This window comes from Heliangelus exortis, chromosome W, assembly GCF_036169615.1.
Source record: "Heliangelus exortis chromosome W, bHelExo1.hap1, whole genome shotgun sequence".
Taxonomy (NCBI): Eukaryota; Metazoa; Chordata; class Aves; order Apodiformes; family Trochilidae; genus Heliangelus; species Heliangelus exortis.
In genome coordinates, this window is record NC_092453.1 from 1435249 (window position 1) to 1455268 (window position 20020).

The 20020-nt window shown below is 42.4% G+C and overlaps 1 protein-coding gene across 1 annotated transcript in view; it reads right to left on the reverse strand.

Moving 5' to 3' along the window:
- The window catches only part of LOC139789134 (rapamycin-insensitive companion of mTOR-like), a 40188-nt gene that overhangs the window by 7337 nt on the left and 12831 nt on the right, over window positions 1-20020 (reverse strand). The window contains 1 exon segment of the mRNA XM_071729663.1: window positions 1086-1172. Within this exon segment, the coding sequence (XP_071585764.1) occupies window positions 1086-1172 (87 nt within the window).

Here is a 20020-nt window from a genome sequence, read left to right on the forward strand (position 1 = left end):
CGTGACCCGGGAGGGGTCTGGGGATGCTTTTGGGGCCCCCTGACCAATTTTTGTCGGATAAGCCTCCTCTACCCTCTTGGTTCTATGCACCAGTGGACGCCAGACCTTCCTCATAATAAAAAGGTATTTAAGTCCTTCCATTGCAGTGTTAAATGTGCTTTTCATATTGTATTGATAATAGGTTCTTGTTAATGTTGTAATTCATGTGATCGTTTATATGTTGATTATGGGATCCCTTGTCTATGTGTTGATTGTTGATTGTGCTATTCTGTTGCACTGCTAAGTAGATGAACTGAACTTCTGGTATTTTAACACAGATGCTAAAAGATGTTGATAGTGTCAGACATGCAGTTTTATAATATCGTGCTGCCACTGACTTTTTATTATTAGCTTTTAGGTTATGTTTGTGAAGACTTTGATGGAGTGTATTTGCATGAATTTATCTGATCATTCAGAGTCAATTCACAACCAAAAACGATTGATTAAGATAACATGAAAAATTAACTGTTGCATATATTGGGTTAAATGAATGGTTAAATCACTTAAGGATATAGGGATAGCTTAGAGATTTAATTAGACAAGGTTTATCAATTATATTTGTTATTATTGGTTTTGATGCTTTCGTATTATTAGTATGTTGTTTATGGCAATGTATTATTAACATGTTATTTCACGTAATGAAGTACGTCAGGCTTGCTCAAAAACAAAAAGGGGGATATGTTGGGAAACTGTCTGGAAGAAAACAGACATGTGAGCAATCCTGACTCTTTAGCTTTAGCTAGAGTAAACTAAGGGCCTTGAGACCCAGTTGCAAGGTTACTGAAAGATGAGCTATGGGAAAAAGATAAGGGAGCTGGCAGTAGAAAAGAAGAAATAACAGGATAATGAGGAAGCCAGCAGAAGATCTGTGAGAACAGAATTTGTGTCCAAGATATAGCCACCTGCAAGATATCGTTATATAAACAAAGGCTCTATATAAAGCGAGTGTCCACTGTTAATAAACGACTTCACTTTAACCATATTGGTGACTGCGTGTCGTCCTTTAAGCCTCCGTGGATTTTTTTTTCCTACAGCATCTGAATGACCGGTATTCATTATTTCTGTGAGACTGATCTGCTGTTGGAGCATCTGAAAAGGACTTCTGACAGCATCATTTGTACTTGATAGAAGACCTGTTAGACACCAGAAAAAACAAAGCCACACAACCAACAGTTAATAAAACATAATTTCAACTATTTCAATTTTCCCTCTTTAAGTCTTTTAAGGCTGGGAGGGGTGTGTGTGAAGATCTAGAAACTTTTTTTAATGGTTAGGCTCCCAAGATTTGTTAGGATTCAGGAAATGAACATCATATTTTAGTCCTATCTTATGATATATAACAAATATTGCAAAGGACAGAATTCAACCTCTAAACACACATAGTGCAAGAAAATACATGGTAAAACCTGACATTATATTAACATGAGTAATAGTAATACCCATGTAACATTAATATATTAAGAATTTTCATAGTATCAGACAAGATTAGTAAAACAATATACCAGATGTATAAATGACATATGCACCAATGGATACAGAAACACAACTAAAAAAACCTAACTTGGTACCTGTAATAAGATGAAACTAGACTCAAAAATGCAGAAACAAGCCAAAGACACTTTAATAATATGCTCTTCTCTGGGTTCAAAATACAAATACAATTTTGAACAGGAATACTTTACTCTAAAACTTCGTAAATTACATAAACACACATTCAGGAAAGTCACCTTTATATATTTTATTGAAAAAAAAAAGGAAGAAAAAGAATCAGTTAGATTTAGATGTGTCTATTTGAATGTTCAAAGTGCTTGTAATAAATCAGAGAATGTGAACCACAGAATCATAGAATATCAGGTTGGAAGGGACCTTAAGGATCATATGGTCCAAGCCTTCTAATATTAGTTTTTATATGATCTGTCTCAGCACCCTGTTGAGCTGAGACAAAACTTTTCAAAGTGGGGGAATCCACCACTTCCCCTGGGAGACCATTCCAATATCTGACTGTCCTCAGAGTGAAAAATTTTCCTCTTGTGTTCAAACGGAATCTCCCCAGAAGCAACTTGTGCCCATTGCCCCTTGTCTTTTCCATGTGACTCCTTGTAAATAGGGAGTCTCCATCTTCTTTGTAGCTGCCCTTTAAGTACTGGAAGATTGTAATTAGGTCTCCCCTAAGCCTTCTCTTCTCAAGGCTGAACAAACCTAGTTTTCTCAACCTCTCCTCATATGGCAGGTACTCTAGTCCTCTGATCATTCTTCCAGCTCTTCTCTGGACCCTCTACAGCCTGTCCTCATCCTTTTTGTACAGTGGGGACCAAAGCTAGATGCAGTACTACAGGTACGGTCTGACAAGCTCCGAGTAGAGCAGGAGGATGACTTTGTCTCTGCTGGTGATGTCCTTGTTGATGCAACCCAGCATCCTGCTGGTTTTCTTTGCTGCTGCAGCACATTGTTTGCTCATGTTGAGCATACTGTCCACCAAGACCCCCAGGTCCCTTTCCACAGGGGTGCTCTCTAGCCAAGTGGATCCCAGTCTGAACTGCACTCCTGGGTTATGTGTTCCCAGGTGCAAGACCTTGCAGTTCTCTACACTGAACTTCATGAAGTTCCTTTTAGCCCACTTATCCAGCCTTCCTAGGTCATCCTGGAGGATGCCTCTCCCTTCTGAGGATGCCTCTCCCTTCTCCATTCATCTTGGTGTCATCAGCAAACTTCATCAGAGTGCTCTTGATCCCAACATCCAGGTCTCTTATGAAGATGTTAAACAGCATCAAGCCCAATATCAATCCCAGGGGAACTACACTTGTGACCTTTTGCCAGCTGGAGTATGAATTATTTACTGTCTGGGTATGGTCTGTCAGCCAGTTCCCCACCCACCGTACAGACCACTTGTCCAGGACATGCCGAGTCAATTTCTCCAGGAGGAGGCTGGGGGGTACTGCATCAAAAGCCTTGGAAAAGTCCAGGTAGACAATGTCCACTTCTTGCCCTGCATCAACCGAGTGGGTTACTTTGTCATAGAAGGCCATCAGGCTTGTTAGGCATGATTTGCCCCTAATAAATCCATGTTGGCTTTTCCTGAACACAGTTTTAATTGACCCATGATAGTCCCCAGGAGGATTCACTCCATGACGTTCCCAGGGACTGAAGTGAGGCTAATAGGTCTATAATTGCCTGGGTCCTCCTTGGAACCCTTTGATGTAAACACTTTAAAAATACAAAAATATGTCTCTTGAATCATTTTTTTTTTTTTATGTATATATATATATATACATACACACATCCCTATATATACACACATCCCATTTGGTGTGGTTGTGTCGTGTGGCTCTATTTTGTAATCTGTGCCGTTTTAGCAGGCAAATTCCATCTCCGAGGTTTCCATTAAGAAGCAACTGGGAATTTCACCTTTCCTGACACAGTTCTTCCCACCGCACGTTTACTTAGCTCAAAAGCCAGAGTCTCCTCTCTCTGCTACTAAAAAGAAAACAAAAGGACGGCAGAGAGAGGAGACAGGTCCTGATCCCAGTTCAGTGAATTCTACTGACTCCCTGAATAAACCTTGGGAAACCATCCCTACAAATCAAAATGATATGTCCAAAAATAATGAACAATCAAATCCTAAAATATCAAGTCCTCCAAAAGACTGGCAAAACGTGCTAAGATTGGTCTTGAATAAAAATGGGGATTTAGAACTTACATGCGCTGTTGGGCCAAAATGCTACCCTGTAACCTTTGTGGTAGACACTGGTGCACAGATCTCCCCACTAAAATCTGATGTGGCCAAGAAATGTGGCATTAATTCTTCTCTGAAACCAATATTTGTGAGTGGTGCTTTGGGAAAACCTGTTTTACAGAAAACTGCTAAAGTTTCCCTCAAGCTACCGGGAGACGAGGAGTTAATTCGAACCCAAATGATAGTAGACGACATTCCTTACAATCTATTAGGAATGGACGTATTGATTGGTCGATCCTGGAGAGACGAGAACGGTCGCTTTTGGAATTTTGGCACCCCCACTCTTAAAGTTAGACTGTTAAAAACTGCCCCTCGCCTTCCCCAAAGCAAAATTACAAACGTTAAACAATATTCTATTCCCATAGCAGCTAAAGAGGGTATCAGAGAAGTTATTTCTGACCTAAAACAAAGAGGCATAATTGTGCCTTGCCATTCGCCTTATAATTCCCCGATTTGGCCCATAAGAAAACCAAATGGTAAGTGGAGAATGACTGTAGATTATAGAAAATTGAATGCGGGTACTGAGAAATTAACTGCAGCTGTCCCAAACATTGCAGATCTGGTGCTAGAAATCCAGGAGGCAGCGCACCCAGTGCTTGCCTCTCTCAATGTGAAAGATATGTTTTTCCAAATTCCCATTGATTCCGAGGATCAACAATATTTTGCTTTCACCTGGGATGGAGTACAATATACTTTCACCAGGTTGCCTCAGGGCTACAAACATTCTCCCACGCTTGCCCACCATGCTCTTGCACAGGAGCTGGAAAATATTCCAGAAATAAAAAATAACCCGGATGTGAAAATTTATCAATACATTGATGATGTACTGATAGGTGGTAAAACTGAGCAAGCTGTGAGAACAGTTTATGATGCCATTATTGGGCACTTAACAAGCTTAGAAATTGAAATACCTGAGGAAAAAAGACAACCTCCATCCCAGGAAACAAAATTTCTAGGAATCAAATGGAAAGGTGGGACATGGAATATCCCTACAGATACTCTCTTTCACCTGGGAGAAATAAAGGCACCCACAAATAAAAAGGAATTACAGGAAATTATGGGAACTTTGCAATATTGGCGAAAGCACATACCTGACCTGTCAATCATTGCTAGGCCATTGTATGACTTGTTAAAGAAACACCGCCACTGGGAGTGGACTCAAACTCAGGATGAGGTGCTAAAACTCCTACTCCTAGAGGCACAGACCTTTCAAACCCTGGGACCTCTTCACCCAGAGGACCCAATAACAATCGAATGGGGTTTTTCTTCCAGTGCGTTACCTTATCGCTTTTGGCAACGGGGCCCATCTGGAGCCACCAGGCCCATATCGTTTTATTCTCAGTCGTTAAAGGACTCAGAGAAGCGGTATTCGGTATTCGGTCCTGGAAAAGGGTCTTCTCACAGTAAGTACAGCGCTTAAGGAGATAAGCAAGATAATTAAAAAACAAAAGGTAATTAACCAGGTATTGTCTGGAAAGCCACCTCCTGAAGGAATTTCTCAGAAAGGCACAATTAGAAAATGGTATAGCCAAATTGAATATTTCGCTGAACTTTTCCAAAATTGAGGAAGGCCCTGATAAGCTTCTAAAAATTCAAGAACCAATTGAATCCACAGATGAAAAAGATTTAATAATAACTCCTAGCCCTATTAAAGAAGCCCCCAAATACAAAAGTGATATGACTGCAGCCTGGTTCACAGATGCTTCTTCCCGAAGGGAAGGAAAAGTATGTTTTTTAAAATCTGCTGCAATTAAACCTTCCACAGGTGAACAAATAATAAATCAAGGTGAAGGAAGTGCACAAGCAGGTGAACTGGATGCTGTTTTGAATGCATTTGTAAAAGAAAAAGCCACTAAGGAACCTGTATATATCTATACAGATTCTTTTGCTGTCTTTAAAGGCTGTGTAGAATGGGTGACATTTTGGGAAAACAATAACTGGGAAATTAATAGAGTGCCTGTATGGCATACAGAGAAGTTGAAGGAAATTCTACAAATTGCAAAACAAAATCCCAATTTTCATGTAGGCTGGGTACCTTCCCACCAATCCAATTTAAAAGATGAAGCCAGCAAATATAATAACCAAGTTGATGAATTGGCAAGAATTAATGTCATTGAAATCAGAGATGCTCTCAATCAAGGTGAAGTCCAGGAATGGGGAAAATTATTAGAATGGCTTCATTGCAAAAGGGGTCATTCTGGTATTTTTTATTTGTATAAAGAAGCACAATCTCGTGGTTGGTCTGTATCACGAGAACAGTGTAAAACAATAATTTCCTCATGTGATTTGTGTAAAATTCGGTTGGGAGAACATCCTCTGACTGCTGACAATTTACATCTCAGAGAGGGTAAAACATTATGGTCTACTTGGCAGATAGATTATATAGGACCCTTCCGACGGTCAGGAAATAAACAGTATGTTATTGTAATTGTGGAGGTTATCTCTGGGTTAACTTGTGCAGAATCGTATGCAAAAGCAAATGGAGAAAACACTGTATCCTTCCTGAAGAAAATTTTTGGAATTCTGCCTAAACCTACCAGTATTCAGTCTGATAATGGTACTCATTTCACTTCTCACCTGGTCCAGCAATGGGCAAAAAGTGAACATATTAACTGGGCATTTCATATTCCCTATCATCCCCAGGCAAACGGCATTGTTGAACGAACAAACGGGTTACTTAAAAAACTCATTAGGCCTCACAAGAGTAACTGGCATGAGCGACTCAATTATGCTATTGCCACGGTCAATAATAGGTGGGGTGTGAATGGCTGTCCCAGAATGACGGCATTCTTTCCCCTGTCGCCTAATCAAGATAATACATTGAGAAGCAACCTCCCAGGAACTTCAGAGGAACCTTGTAGCCAGGCCAAGCTGTTTGTGTGAATTTACCTAACATAGGTAGAATTAAACCCATTTTGCAAAATCCACTGAATTCAAACTCGTGGGTGGCAACTGACATGAATGATAAACAGCACAAAATTAGCACAAACTGGATAATCTGTGTGGAATAAGGTTTAATTTATCTTTTACCCTGTGTACAGTGACCCTTGTTAAAAACCTGTTTCCAAATGCAATCCCCATTGTGACAGAACATCCCTTCCCCACAGATTCAATGGCACTGGCAATACAAAAGGTCTAACACTAGCTACCCTGTTCTCTGGACCAATGATTTGAATAATATCTTCACTCTGATAACTGTTACCAATTCCCCCTATTCCTGCTAATGGCTGTGCAGTGCGAATTAATTTCCACTGGCTCGGCCACTTAGCTTGGGAGATTACGGTAACATCGGCGCCTGTGTCAATAAGACCTGTTAACACAACTTGTTGACACCCGTTTTTAAGTTTACATTGTTTCAATGGTCTGTCCTTTGAGATCGCATGTGTCCAGTATATTTGCGGGCAGCCTGTAGATCCGAAAGCACCCTGCCGCGTGGCATCGCGTATGGATCGTGATCATCAGGAAACAGATCTGGCTCTCCCCCCGGATCGAAAGGATCGGACTCGGACGGATCGTCGCTCGGCAAATCCGGGCTGGTTACTTTGGCTACAGTTCTGACAGGGGGAGTGTCTTTCTGCGCTCTTCCCTCTGGTAGCGGAGGGGCGCTGGGAACTGCAGAAGCGGCAGAAGGAGTGTCTGCTCGTCTCGATTCCTGGGCTTTAACCCCTTCAAATACTGTTCGCCAGGAAAAAAGGAGTTTGATCGCTTCCTGATCCCCTCGCGTGCTCAGGTCCCATAAACGGACCCCTGCTTTATCCCACAGTTCAGATTTAAAGATAGTAACAGCAGTAACATCTGGGAATTTATCACGAACCCATTTTAACATGAGCTTAAGTTCATGATCCGAGATTTCCTTCTGTTGCTTAAGCAACAGTTCTCTCATAAGTCTATAAACATCCTTTTCTTCATGGGAACTCTGACTACCCATATCAACGTTTCTCCGATCTCACCTGCCAATCGCGAGGAGGTGCAAAATGGGGTGGCCACCCACTTCCAAGCTTCCTTTCAGCCTAATATTGGAAGTTATCGGAGACTGCGGCCGGATGCTTCTTTCAGCAACTTCTACCCGGCGTTACGTCGGGTTCCCCGGCGTCACGTCCAGCATCACGTCGGGGTCACCATTTGCCGCACGAAGGACGGGGAAACAGTTTGATGCAAACTAACTCCGTTTATTTGTACTCTTACACACAGTTATATACCTTTTTCTTATCTCGCATAACATATGGAATTACCTGATTGATTAGTTACAGTTAGCATGTTACTACGCGATTAGTTACATGGTAAGGAGATAACAACCTCTGTTTTACACCACTCATCTGTTTTCCAGGAGATCTTGCAAGCAAGGGAGTCTGTAGAAAGTCCCGTGCTTATCTGGCATACTTGTAAGCAAGGGGGTCTGCATCTGCAGAAAGTCCCGTGCTTATCTAGCATACCCGGGGCTATGTTCACTCTATGGTTTGAGTGATAACCAGCCTGTCTCCATCAATTGTTCTGTGCTATCAATACATGCTGCCTTTATACCTACACTTTTATACCCTTTTACAATGAAGCCTTCGTGCGGAATTTCATGTACTTCAGTTACAAAACAGTTACATATATCATGCAGATAACAATAGATAGACATCCACAAACCACAAATCTCTCATACTTTTTCAACTTAAGATATTGTTTTAACTGACTCCCACCACCAAACCCCCTTGCATGCGTAATAACCCTTATCTTCAATGTCAGTTTACTTTTCTTCATGTTCTATATGCTCGACTAATCCCCTTTGATAAACTGTTCCCCTCTTCCCAGCACATTCCTTGTTGATAAACTGTTCCCCTCTTCTCAGCACATTCCTTGCTAGTTTCCAAGACCTGCTCCCAGGGCCTGTTTTTTCTGGCCTGCTTGACCAGTCCAAACCTTAGCATAACTACTTCTAAATTTCTATTTCTTTCGCTACTTGCAACACCCCTGGTGTACAGTTTCAGAATTGGCTATTCTGAAACTGACACTGGAAGAAATTACTTACTACTGGCTGGGAGGCTAGCCACCTCTTTAGCCTAGGTAAAGTAATTTATAACATCATGATTTTGTCCATGATTGCTCCTGGATTGCTGTTACCTGTACTACATTTTATTGGTGGTATAATATCAGATGTAATTTGTATGTGTATGACATAGACCTATGTTATGTCCTTATGATTATTGCATTGTATCTTATTTTATAATTATTGTAATTCTTGTAACTTTTATTCCTATGGCTATTGTTATTATTACCTCTCATCTATAATCGACATCTTCTCCTTCTCATTTAATTGCTAAGATTCTGTAACCGTCAATATTTTACCTTTCTTTCTACACATGTTCTACATGTCCCTACCTGACACAAGGCTTCGGCTACGGGACAGGAGCGACAGACCCTACGCACCCGACCACAGCCAGAGGCCAAGGCCGGCAGACGGTGATAACATCTTAATTACCCTACTTCTTTTCTCTTTTTAACTACTCTTCTCTCCAAAGTAACTAATTGTATAAATCCTAAATAAATCCTTTTAACTTGTTTAAATCATAAAGCCTGGGTTTTTTTGTAAATTCACGCGTCGTCTATGAGTAGTGGCTGAAATTTCCTCGCAAACAAAATATAAATAATAACTCAGATCGTAACACCCTTCTTAAATAAAGTTCCACTTGAGTAAGAAGCAGGACAACAACTATCTTATACTACACTTTGTCACAGTTTATCAGCTTGGGCAAGCCACAAACCTAATGACAAAATTCCTCTCTATTTGCCCCCCCACCCCGAAAGGGAAGATAAAAGCAGAATAAAGACTGGAGACTTTAAGTTGGAAAATGAAAAAAAACTGGATACAGGTAATAACACAAAGGGTAATGTTGGGAACCTGTCTGGAAGAAAACAGACATGTGAGCAATCCTGACTATTTAGCTTTAGCTAGAGTAAACTAAGGGCCTTGAGACCCAGTTGCAAGGTTACTGAAAGATGAGCTATGGGAAAAAGATAAGGGAGCTGGCAGTAGAAAAGAAGAAATAACAGGATAATGAGGAAGCCAGCAGAAGATCTGTGAGAACAGAATTTGTGTCCAAGATATAGCCACCTGCAAGATATCGTTATATAAACAAAGGCTCTATATAAAGCGAGTTTCCACTGTTAATAAACGACTTCACTTTAACCATATTGGTGACTGCGTGTCGTCCCTTAAGCCTCCGCGAATTTTTTCCCACATTTGGCGCCCGAAACAGGGACCCTCTCGCTGTTGCTTCCAGGAGCGATGAAGACAGCTGGGATGAGAGGGTAGCGAGAAAGCCGACCGAAGGAACGGTGCGGCAGGAGCGGAGAAGCCAGTCGAAAGGAGACTGCTGCCCCGGCAGTCTATGTAGCTGGTGCCCGGCTACGGAACGAAAGAGGTACCTCGGAATTGAAGAATCTTGCCAAGAAAAAGGTGAGCGACTGGGGAGGAGATGGGGTCTACACTCTCTAAAGAAGAAGAGGCAGTAGTTAAGCTCCTCCAATGTATTCTCTCTAAGAGAGGTTTATCACACAAAGGCAGGACCTTACGTGAATTACTGAAATGGGCATGGGATAGACACTTGATCCCCTCGATGGGTACCGTTTTTGAGTTACCTACTTGGGAAGCCATAGGTACTGCTCTATGGGATAAAATTAACGATGGAGATAAGGAGGCACGAAGCTTAGCGACACTCTGGAAATTGATTAGAGAAACCTTAAAAGAAATGAAAAGTGAAAGAGTAGCAGCCTCAGTGTTTGCTGCCTTAACACCTGATCTACCAAAACCGATGAATGCTCAAAATATGGACTTGACCTCTTGATGTAAACACTTTGAAAATACAAAATATGTCTCTCAAATCAGTATTTTTTCTGCTCTTTTTAAGATATACCAAACATCCTCAATTAACAGATTTTTTCCCCAAACTTAACTAGCTTCTGTTTTATATCATGCTTGACAAGCTCCTAAAGATAAGACTGCTTATCCAGTCGCCTCCTGGTACATGGTCCAGACAAAGGTAATAAATTGAACAGGGTGCCAAGGACTGAAAGATAATAATAATTAAAAGAGAAGTTCTTGAGATGGCAGAATCTGTGTTATTTTTAGCAAGTCTGTGTGCCAGTGATTTTTGAAAAGACAGAACCCCTTCTGCTGTATAAGAACTCCAAGAGAAAAAGGAGAAGTGCGCAGCTCTTCTTCCCCCCCCCTCTCTCGGCACTTCGGCTTCAGCTCCGGGACAGAGAAGTGGCAGGAGCAACAGACCCTACGCACCCGACTACAGCCAGAGGCCAGGGCCGGCGGACGGTGATAACATCTTGATTACTTTCTCCTTCTTTTCTCTTCTTAATGACTCTTCTCTCCAAAGTAACTAATTGTATAAATCCTAAATAAATCCTTTTAACTTGTTAAAATCATAAAGCCTCGTTATTTTTGTAAATTCACGCGTCGTCTATGAGTAGTGGCTGAATTTTCCTCGCAAACAAAATATAAATAATAACTCGGATCGTAACATTTAATTGGCGTCACGGACAGGATCAAATTGAGGAAAATATCAGAGCCTGCTCCTAGACTGACGCCTGAATTGCAACACTAACCTTTAAGAAAATTTAAAACAATTCAAATGGAGTCCATGATGTGTTCTGCTAGCCCTAGTGGTTTGTCCTCCTTTGACGAAAATGAGATTTGTGAAATCGCTTTGATTCACCCATTCAAGGAGTTCCTCAAAACCCGTAACTATACCCCGAAGAAAATTCTCTATGATGCTCTTTATAAAGATTATAAGAGTAGAAATTTTACTTCCATTGCTAAAATGATAACAAGTTTGGAAAACAAATCCGCTCTGGAGAAAGACATTAAGAAAAAGTTGAAAAAAATGGGTGTAGATTATTTCTATGCACGTGCCTTTCTCACCTTGGCTACTATAATTTGGCAGGAGAATGAAGATTTACGCAAAAAATTAGAAAATAGTGAAAGTGGCGTAAAATCTGAGGAGCGGCCAGGGAAATCAAATTCTGAAATCTGTACTAACCCTAAACCGATGCTAGATGGCGCTCCATCGACCTCTGAATATACAACAGACGATGGGGAGTATGTCTCTCCTGAAAGACCCCGTAAAAAAACGGTGCGTTTTGCACCCAAAAGGGGGAAAAAGCGGCTCTCCATTTTAAAAACAAAACCCCAGCCAAAACCTACCAATATCCAGAGAAGTACCTCTCCTGACTCCTCGGAGAGAGAAGTAGCTCAACTGCGCCACTTGGTCAACAGTTTTATAGAAACTGGAACCAAGAGATTTAACAAATTAGAGGGGAAAGTAAATCAGATCGCCATTAGGAGCGAAAGTGCCTCAGCCGCTTCGTCCTCTTGCCATGATTCTTCTGATAGCTCAGAAGATGAGAGCATGCCTATAACTCACAAACGCCTGCGCCCTGTGATAAAAGTAGAACGTACACGTGACATGGAAACAGAATTTGAACAAGTTACTCACAAAGAGTTTCCATACTCTCCTCTGGAGCTGACCCAATTGAAAAGACAATTTAGCAGATTGCCCTTGGAAACTGATATAGATTATGTAGTGAGAGTTTCAGCTTCGGGTGGAGATAATATCTTGCTATCCGAAAAAGAAGCTTCCGGCATTTGGGGTCCGGGAATAATGTTAATTACCGGTAATAACTGAGCCCCCTGGTCCCTGACGCAAAGAGCAGCTTATAACGTGGGTTTCACTGACCCCATAGCCAGGGGAGAACCCCATGTGCTGCCTGGAGGCCTCTCCCAGTTATGGGATAATATTCACAAAGCCTGCATAATTCAAATGATATATGAACATGCTTTGGTGATGAAACAAGAGGACCCACTTATGCTGAAAATAAAACCTGAAAGAATGGATATCTTAATCCGAGGCTTACCTGCACAATTGCAGAGTAAAGCCCTACAGATTAAGACTAGAATCGAAACATCACGAAGCACAAACTATACCTGGTCTGATCTGCTCACAGAATTGACAGAATTTGGACGAAAATATATGGCTCCGGAAGCTAACACTACTTCTGTAAAAGTTTTCCAAACTTCTGCAAATTATAATAATAACCAAAAAATGACATGCTGCTGCCACTGCCAGGACCCCCCAAACTCCCCCTTACCAGGAGGAGGAATCACGGGGTGAATGGACAGTTGTAAATAGAGGAGGCCGACGGAGAAATAATAACAATAGAAATAATAACAATAATAACAATAACAATACTAACAATAATACTAACCCCCGTCAAAATAGGCCCCCCCGAGACAGAAATAGTTCACCACCGGGTGAATTGGGACCTTTTGCAAAGCTCAAAGAGGAAGCTAAGCGAAAAGGCATCCCTCCTTCACTCTTAAGTCACAATTTTACCTATGGCCATCTAAAAGCCTTGGTAGAAGAGTGGCCCACCAGGTCAAATTCGGGGGAAAGGCCTGGAACTTCCCAAAATTCGGGAAACTAAAAAGTCCTCTCTCTAAACAGTTCTAAACAGTTTTTTGAGACACCTAAAATACCCCTACCAGCACCTGAAGGGACTATACTGATTCAAGCTCAACCAACTGTGCCATTTGACCCTGGGGGGTCAGATGAAAAGCAAAAATGGGACTGAGAAGCAAAACGAAAAGCGACCAAAAACACCACCAGAATCGTCGGAGGACCCAGAGGGAGAGAAGCCGGGGAACACAGGCGAGGAACCTTGGAATGCAGACCCCCACCCTCCTGCCCGCCTGCCACGGCTCCCGAACACTCTGCCACCGCTGCCTTCCTCTCCACCTCCGATGCCTGATTTATCTTCTTGACCACTGTTGCCATCAATTAATCCTCTGCTTCACCTGTCAACACCATCAGTGCCTGCTATAGAGCAACAACCAAGGAAGGACCTGGGACTTGGAGACAAGCAACTCAGGGAACTGCTGAAGAAACTGAAAGAACTGGAGACCAAGGATGAGTATACCCCTGAAAAAACCCTAGTTTTTTGCTCCGGGGAACACCCTGAACAACCCAGGGGCACTAATCCATTTTTATCCCCTGATCCGTTCCCTATCCCTGCTCCTACTTCCCTTAACCCTTTAACACCCACTGCTCCACCTCTTCTAGATCCAACATGGGGAGGGGAGGGTGGTGGAGGGGATAGTGGGGGGGGGGGGGGAAGGTGGAATGAACAATTGCAATTTCATCATAAATGGCAAATGCTGTGTGAAAATGAAGCTGTGATTCCTAGACAGAACACCGATGCATTATACCATTATACGGAGTGCAAGCACAAATGTTACTTGGTGCTTGTCCTTTTGTATGTGCAGATTTGCAGGCATGGTTTCAAACTGAAGAGTTACAACTTTCACAAGACATGGCATATAAAGCTTTGTAAACTGTGCATGATCCTGCACAATCAACTCCCTCTTTTACAAATATTAAACGAGGGAGCAGAGCCATATCCAAAATTTGTGGATCACTTATATTCAGTGGTAATGTCACATCCCGATTTGACAGAAGAGATGAAAACAAAATTTTTTATATGTCAGAATATGACAATGCTAATGAAAAAAACTAAACGTGCATTAGGACTACTCCCAAAAGGTGCTACAGCAGCCCAATTGTTAGAAGCTTCTGAGCAAATGCTAGAAGCAGATAAAGCTGCTTAAGGACCATCATTGCAATATGGTTCTCAATATTGATTTATATTGTGGTGCATGGTCCACTGGTGTTTCATACAGAGATAAAAAACAAAAAAAACAAAACAAACAAACAAACAAAAAACAACAACAACAACAAAAAAAAACCCCAAAACCAAAACAACAACAACAAAAAAACCTTGGTAATTACACTTGAGTTTTGGTTTGGGAGATTGTACCTCTTCATTTTGTTTCAGGCTGACTCCACCAGATTTTAGTAGCAATAGCATTTCATTTTTGAATTTTCTAGTGGTTGTTGTTAATTTTTCTCATATATTGGTGAGGAGTAAAAAAAAAAACCAAAAAAACAAAAAACCAAAAAAAACACAAAAAAACCCCCACAGTTATGAGAACGAGTATGCCTTTTTGGAGGCCGAGAGTTGCTGTTCGGAGAGTGAGAGCTGCTCCTGGTACAGAGAGCACCCCCACTCCTGCCTCCGCAGCCGCTTCTCACTCCCCCTCACACAAGGGCACAACTCAGATATGGCTGGTGAGCATCACCAGTGTGTCTGCTACAGCTGCAGCTGCTGTCTCTGCCCCCACAGACACTGCTGCTGCTCAAAAAATGAGCCCTGCTGCAGACACCACAGAAAAAAAAAAAAAAAAAAAAAAAAAAGGGGGGGGAAATAGGGGGGGGGGGAAGGAGTGTGCCTTTGTTTAAAGGCTTGGAATTCTGTCTCTAAACAATTTTATTAGGCCTTTTTGCGCCTCAATTTGGCAACCATGAAGGAAACCAGGACTCCACTGTGCCGTGACCCGGGAGGGGTCTGGGGATGCTTTTGGGGCCCCCCGACCAATTTTTGTCGGATAAGCCTCCTCTACCATCTTGGTTCTACGCGCCAGTGGACACCAGACCTTCCTCATACTAAAAAGGTATTTAAGTCCTTCCATTGCAGTGTGAAATGTGCTTTTCATATTGTATTGATAATAGGTTCTTGTTAATGTTGTAATTCATGTGATCGTTTATATGTTGATTATGGGATCCCTTGTCTATGTGTTGATTGTTGATTGTGCTATTCTGTTGCACTGCTAAGTAGATGAACTGAACTTCTGGTATTTTAACACAGATGCTAAAAGATATTGATAGTATCAGACATGCAGTTTTACAATATCGTGCTGCCACTGACTTTTTATTATTAGCTTTTAGGTTATGTTTGTGAAGACTTTGATGGAGTGTATTTGCATGAATTTATCTGATCATTCAGAGTCAATTCACAACCAAAAACGATTGATTAAGATAACATGAAAAATTAACTGTTGCATATACTGGGTTAAATTAATGGTTAAATCACTTAAGGATATAGGGATAGCTTAGAGATTTAATTAGACAAGGTTTATCAATTATATTTGTTATTATTGGTTTTGATGCTTTCGTATTATTAGTATGTTGTTTATGGCAATGTATTATTAGCATGTTATTTCACGTGATGAAGTAAGTCAGGATTGCTCAAAACCAAAAAGGGGGATATGTTGGGAAACTGTCTGGAAGAAAACAGACATGTGAGCAATCCTGACTATTTAGCTTTAGCTAGAGTAAACTAAGGGCCTTGAGACCCAGTTGCAAGGTTACTGAAAGATGAGCTATGGGAAAAAGATAAGGGAGCTGGCAGTAGAAAAGAAGAAATAACAGGATAATGAGGAAGCCAGCAGAAGATCTGTGAGAACAGAATTTGTGTCCAAGATATAGCCACCTGCAAGATATCGTTATATAAACAAAGGCTCTATATAAAGCGAGTGTCCACTGTTAATAAACGACTTCACTTTAACCATATTGGTGACTGCGTGTCGTCCCTTAAGCCTCCGCGCATTTTTTCCCACAGGGTAAGACAAGAAAGAATACAAATATATACGAATATATATATACAACACAATAGATAGCATGTGGCGAGCTGGCAGGAATGAAAAACAGCACAGCTAGCAGGAAACGGGAGGAGAAAGAGAGGGAGGAGCTGCTGTCTTTCTGATGTTCTATAGAGTATGGCAGGAAATGGGAGGGAATAGATCCCTCCCTTTGCATTCTGCCCCTCTCAGAGTCCAAAAGCCCTCCTTTAGTTCCTCCTATGCAAACGATGACATTCCACCCCTTATTCCATTCCATATCTCCCCATACTCATTCACCTGGCGATGCCCTGTCTTTAAACAAGATGTTTGTTGAGTCCAGGCTGCAGATCTTCATCATGGCAGTTTCTCAAAGCAAGACAGATGGTACAGGGTCTGTCAGGGTTCACACCCTCCTGTGCTGCAAACTCATCCTGAGGCTCTTGGACGCCACTGCATTATCCTGGGGAAAAAACACTTAATACAACTAATTACTACTATATAACAATTAAAACTATACGAAGTGAAACTAGATTATTTTGGCTAGAGTTAGGTTCTCCTGTGGTACACAACGGATTTCCCCATCTTCCTGCATAACCCAGCAAGTATATCCAGAACCTTAAATAGAAACAATCCCATGGATGGGTTTGTCTTTGCCCAAAGCAGGATAGATCCAAACAGTTTTTCCCAACAGGTTCCTTTTGCACACAACAGGGACTTTATCCCCATCCACTATATGTAAAAGGTCTGATTGAGCAGAACTGGCTCAATTGGTAGATCCCCTTGTGTTAACTAGCCAGGGGGCTTCTGCCAAATGCATATCCCAATTTTTGAAAGTCCCACTACCCATTGCTTTCAGGGTGGTTTTCAGTAAGCCACTGTAGCATTCAATTTTTCCAGATGCTGGTGCATGATAGGGGATATTGTATATCCACTTTACACCATGCTCTTTAGCCCAATTGTATATGAGATTTTTTTTTAATGAGTCCCATTGTCTGACTTGATCCTCTCTGGGGTACCATGTCACCACAACACTTGCCTTTCAAGCCCCAGAATATTATTATGGGCAGTGGCATGAGGCACAGGGTATGTTTCCAACAACCCAGAGCTTGCTTTAACCGTTGTGAGCACATAGTGCTTACCCTGGCGAGTCCAAGGGAGTGTGATGTAATCTATCTGCCAGACCTCTCCATACTTGTATTTACACCAACTTCCCCTGTACCACAAAGGTTTTAACTGTTTAGATTGTTTGATTCCTGCACATACATCACAATCATGGATAACCTGTGTAATAATGCCTAAAATTAAGTCCATCCCTCAGTCATGGGCCCATTGGTACGTTGCATCTCACCCTTGGTGACCTCAAGTGTCATGGGCCTAGTGAGCTAGAAACAGTTCACCTCTGTACTCCCAGCCTAAATCTGTCTGAAACACTTGAGCTGCCTGGTCCACCTGATGGTTTTGCTGGTGTTCATCAATGGCTCAACTCTTAGGTACGTGGGTGTCCATGTGCTGTACCTTTACCGTTAGCGTCTCTAACGGGCCAGCAATATCTTGCCACAGAGTGGCAGACCAATTAGGCTTTCCTCTGTGCTGCCAATTGTCCCATTTCCATTCCTTCAGCCACCCTCACAAGGCATTTGCTGCCATCCATGAATCAGTGTAGAGGTAAAGCACTGGCCACTTTTCCCATTCAGCAATGTCCAGGGCCAGCTGGATGGCTTTCTCCTCTGCAAATTGGACTGATTCACTATCCCCCTCAGCTTCTTGAGTGACTTGCTGTGTAGAACTCCAAACTGCTGCTTTCTACCATCACTGACTTCCTACAAGACGGCAGGATCCATCAGTGAAGAGAGCAAACTACTTCTCATCATCTGAAAGCTCATTATATGGAGGGGCTTCCTTGGCATGGTTCACTATCTCATCTGGTGTCATTCCAAAGTCTTTACCCTCTGGACAGTTTGTAATCACCTCCATGATGCTTGGATGATCAGGGCCCCCTATTCCACCTTGCTGTGTTATCAAGGCAATCCACTTACTCCAGATTGCATCAGTGGCATGGTGTGTAGATGAGATCCTCCCCTTGAACATCCACTTCAGAACTGGCAGACAAGGTACCAGGAGGAGCGTTGCCTCAGTACCAATCACTTCTGAACCAGCTCGAACTCCTTCATAAGCTGCCAATATGTCTCTTTCAGTTGGAATGTAACTGGCCTCTGAACCTTTATACTGCTGACTCCAAAACCCTAGGGGTCGACCTCGGGTCTCATCGGGTGCTTTCTGCCATAGTCTCCAGATGGGACCATTATCACCGGCTGCAGTGTTGAGCACATTTTTAATCTCCTGTCCTGTTCGGACAGGTCCCAGGGCCACTGCATGGATTATCTCTTGTTTTATCTGCTCAAAGACCTGTTGCTGTTCAGGGCCTCATGTAAAACCGTTTTTCTTTTGAGTGACGTCATAAAGGGGTTTTACAGTCTGAGTGTACCCGGGAATGTGCATCCTCTAAAATACCACCATGCCCAAGAAGGTCTGCATCTCTTTTGTGGGTGACGACATGGTTGCAATTTTGCTGACCACATCCATAGGGATGTGCTGGCACCCATCTTGCCATCTTACTCCCAGGAACTGGATCTCTCTGGCATGTCTCTTGATCTTGTTTCTCTTTATAGCAAAACCAGCTTCTAGTAGTATGCAGATTACTTTCCTGCCTTTTTAAAAGACTTCTTCAGCCATATTACTTCACACAACATCGTCAATGTATTGCAGATGGTCTGGAGCTCCACCCTTCCCCAGTGCAGTGTGGATTAGTCCATGGCAGATGGTGGGACTATGCTTCCACCCCTGAGTCAGACAGTTCCAGGTGTACTGGACACCCCTCCAGGTGTACTGGACACCCCTCCAGGTGAAAGAAAATTGGGACCTGCACTCTGCTGCTATAGGAATGGAGTAGAACGAGTTAGCTATGTCATTAGTAGCATACCATTTGTCTGCCTTAGACTCCCGTTCATATTGGAGCTCCAACATATCTGGAACATCAGCAATCATTGATGGTGTAACTCCATTTAGACCATGGTAGTCCAGAGTTAATCTTCATTCTCCATCAGACTTCCACACTGACCATATAGGACTGTTGAAAGGTGAGTGAGTCTTGCTGATCCCCCCTTGGATCTCTAACTGGTGTAGAAGATTTTGTATGGGGAGCAGGGAGTCTTTGTTGGTATGGTACTGCTGATGATGTACTGTGTTAGATGCAGTTTGTACCTGCTGTTACTCCACCCTCATCAGGCCCACCACAGAAGAGTCATCCAAAAGACCAGGCAAGGCAGACAATTGGTCAATGCCCTCAGTTTCCACAGCTGCTACACCAAAGGCCCACTTATACCCTTTTGGGTCCTTGAAATACCCTTTCCGGAGAGAGTCTATACCAAGGATGCACGGAGCATCTGGGTCAGTCACTATACGGTGGGTCTCCCACTCATTTCCCATCAGGCTCATTTCAGCCTCCACTACAGTCAGTTTTTGAGACCCTCCTGTGATTCCAGAGATGGTAATAGATTTTGTTCCTTTGTGATTCAATGGTAGCAAGGTGCACTGTGTACCAGTGTCTATCAGGGCTCTGTATCTCTGTGGTTCTGCTGTGCCAGGCCAACAAATCCACACTGTCCAGTAAACTCGGTTATCCCTCTCCTCCACCTGGCTAAAGGCAGGGCCCCTCTACTGCTGAGTACAGCACCCAC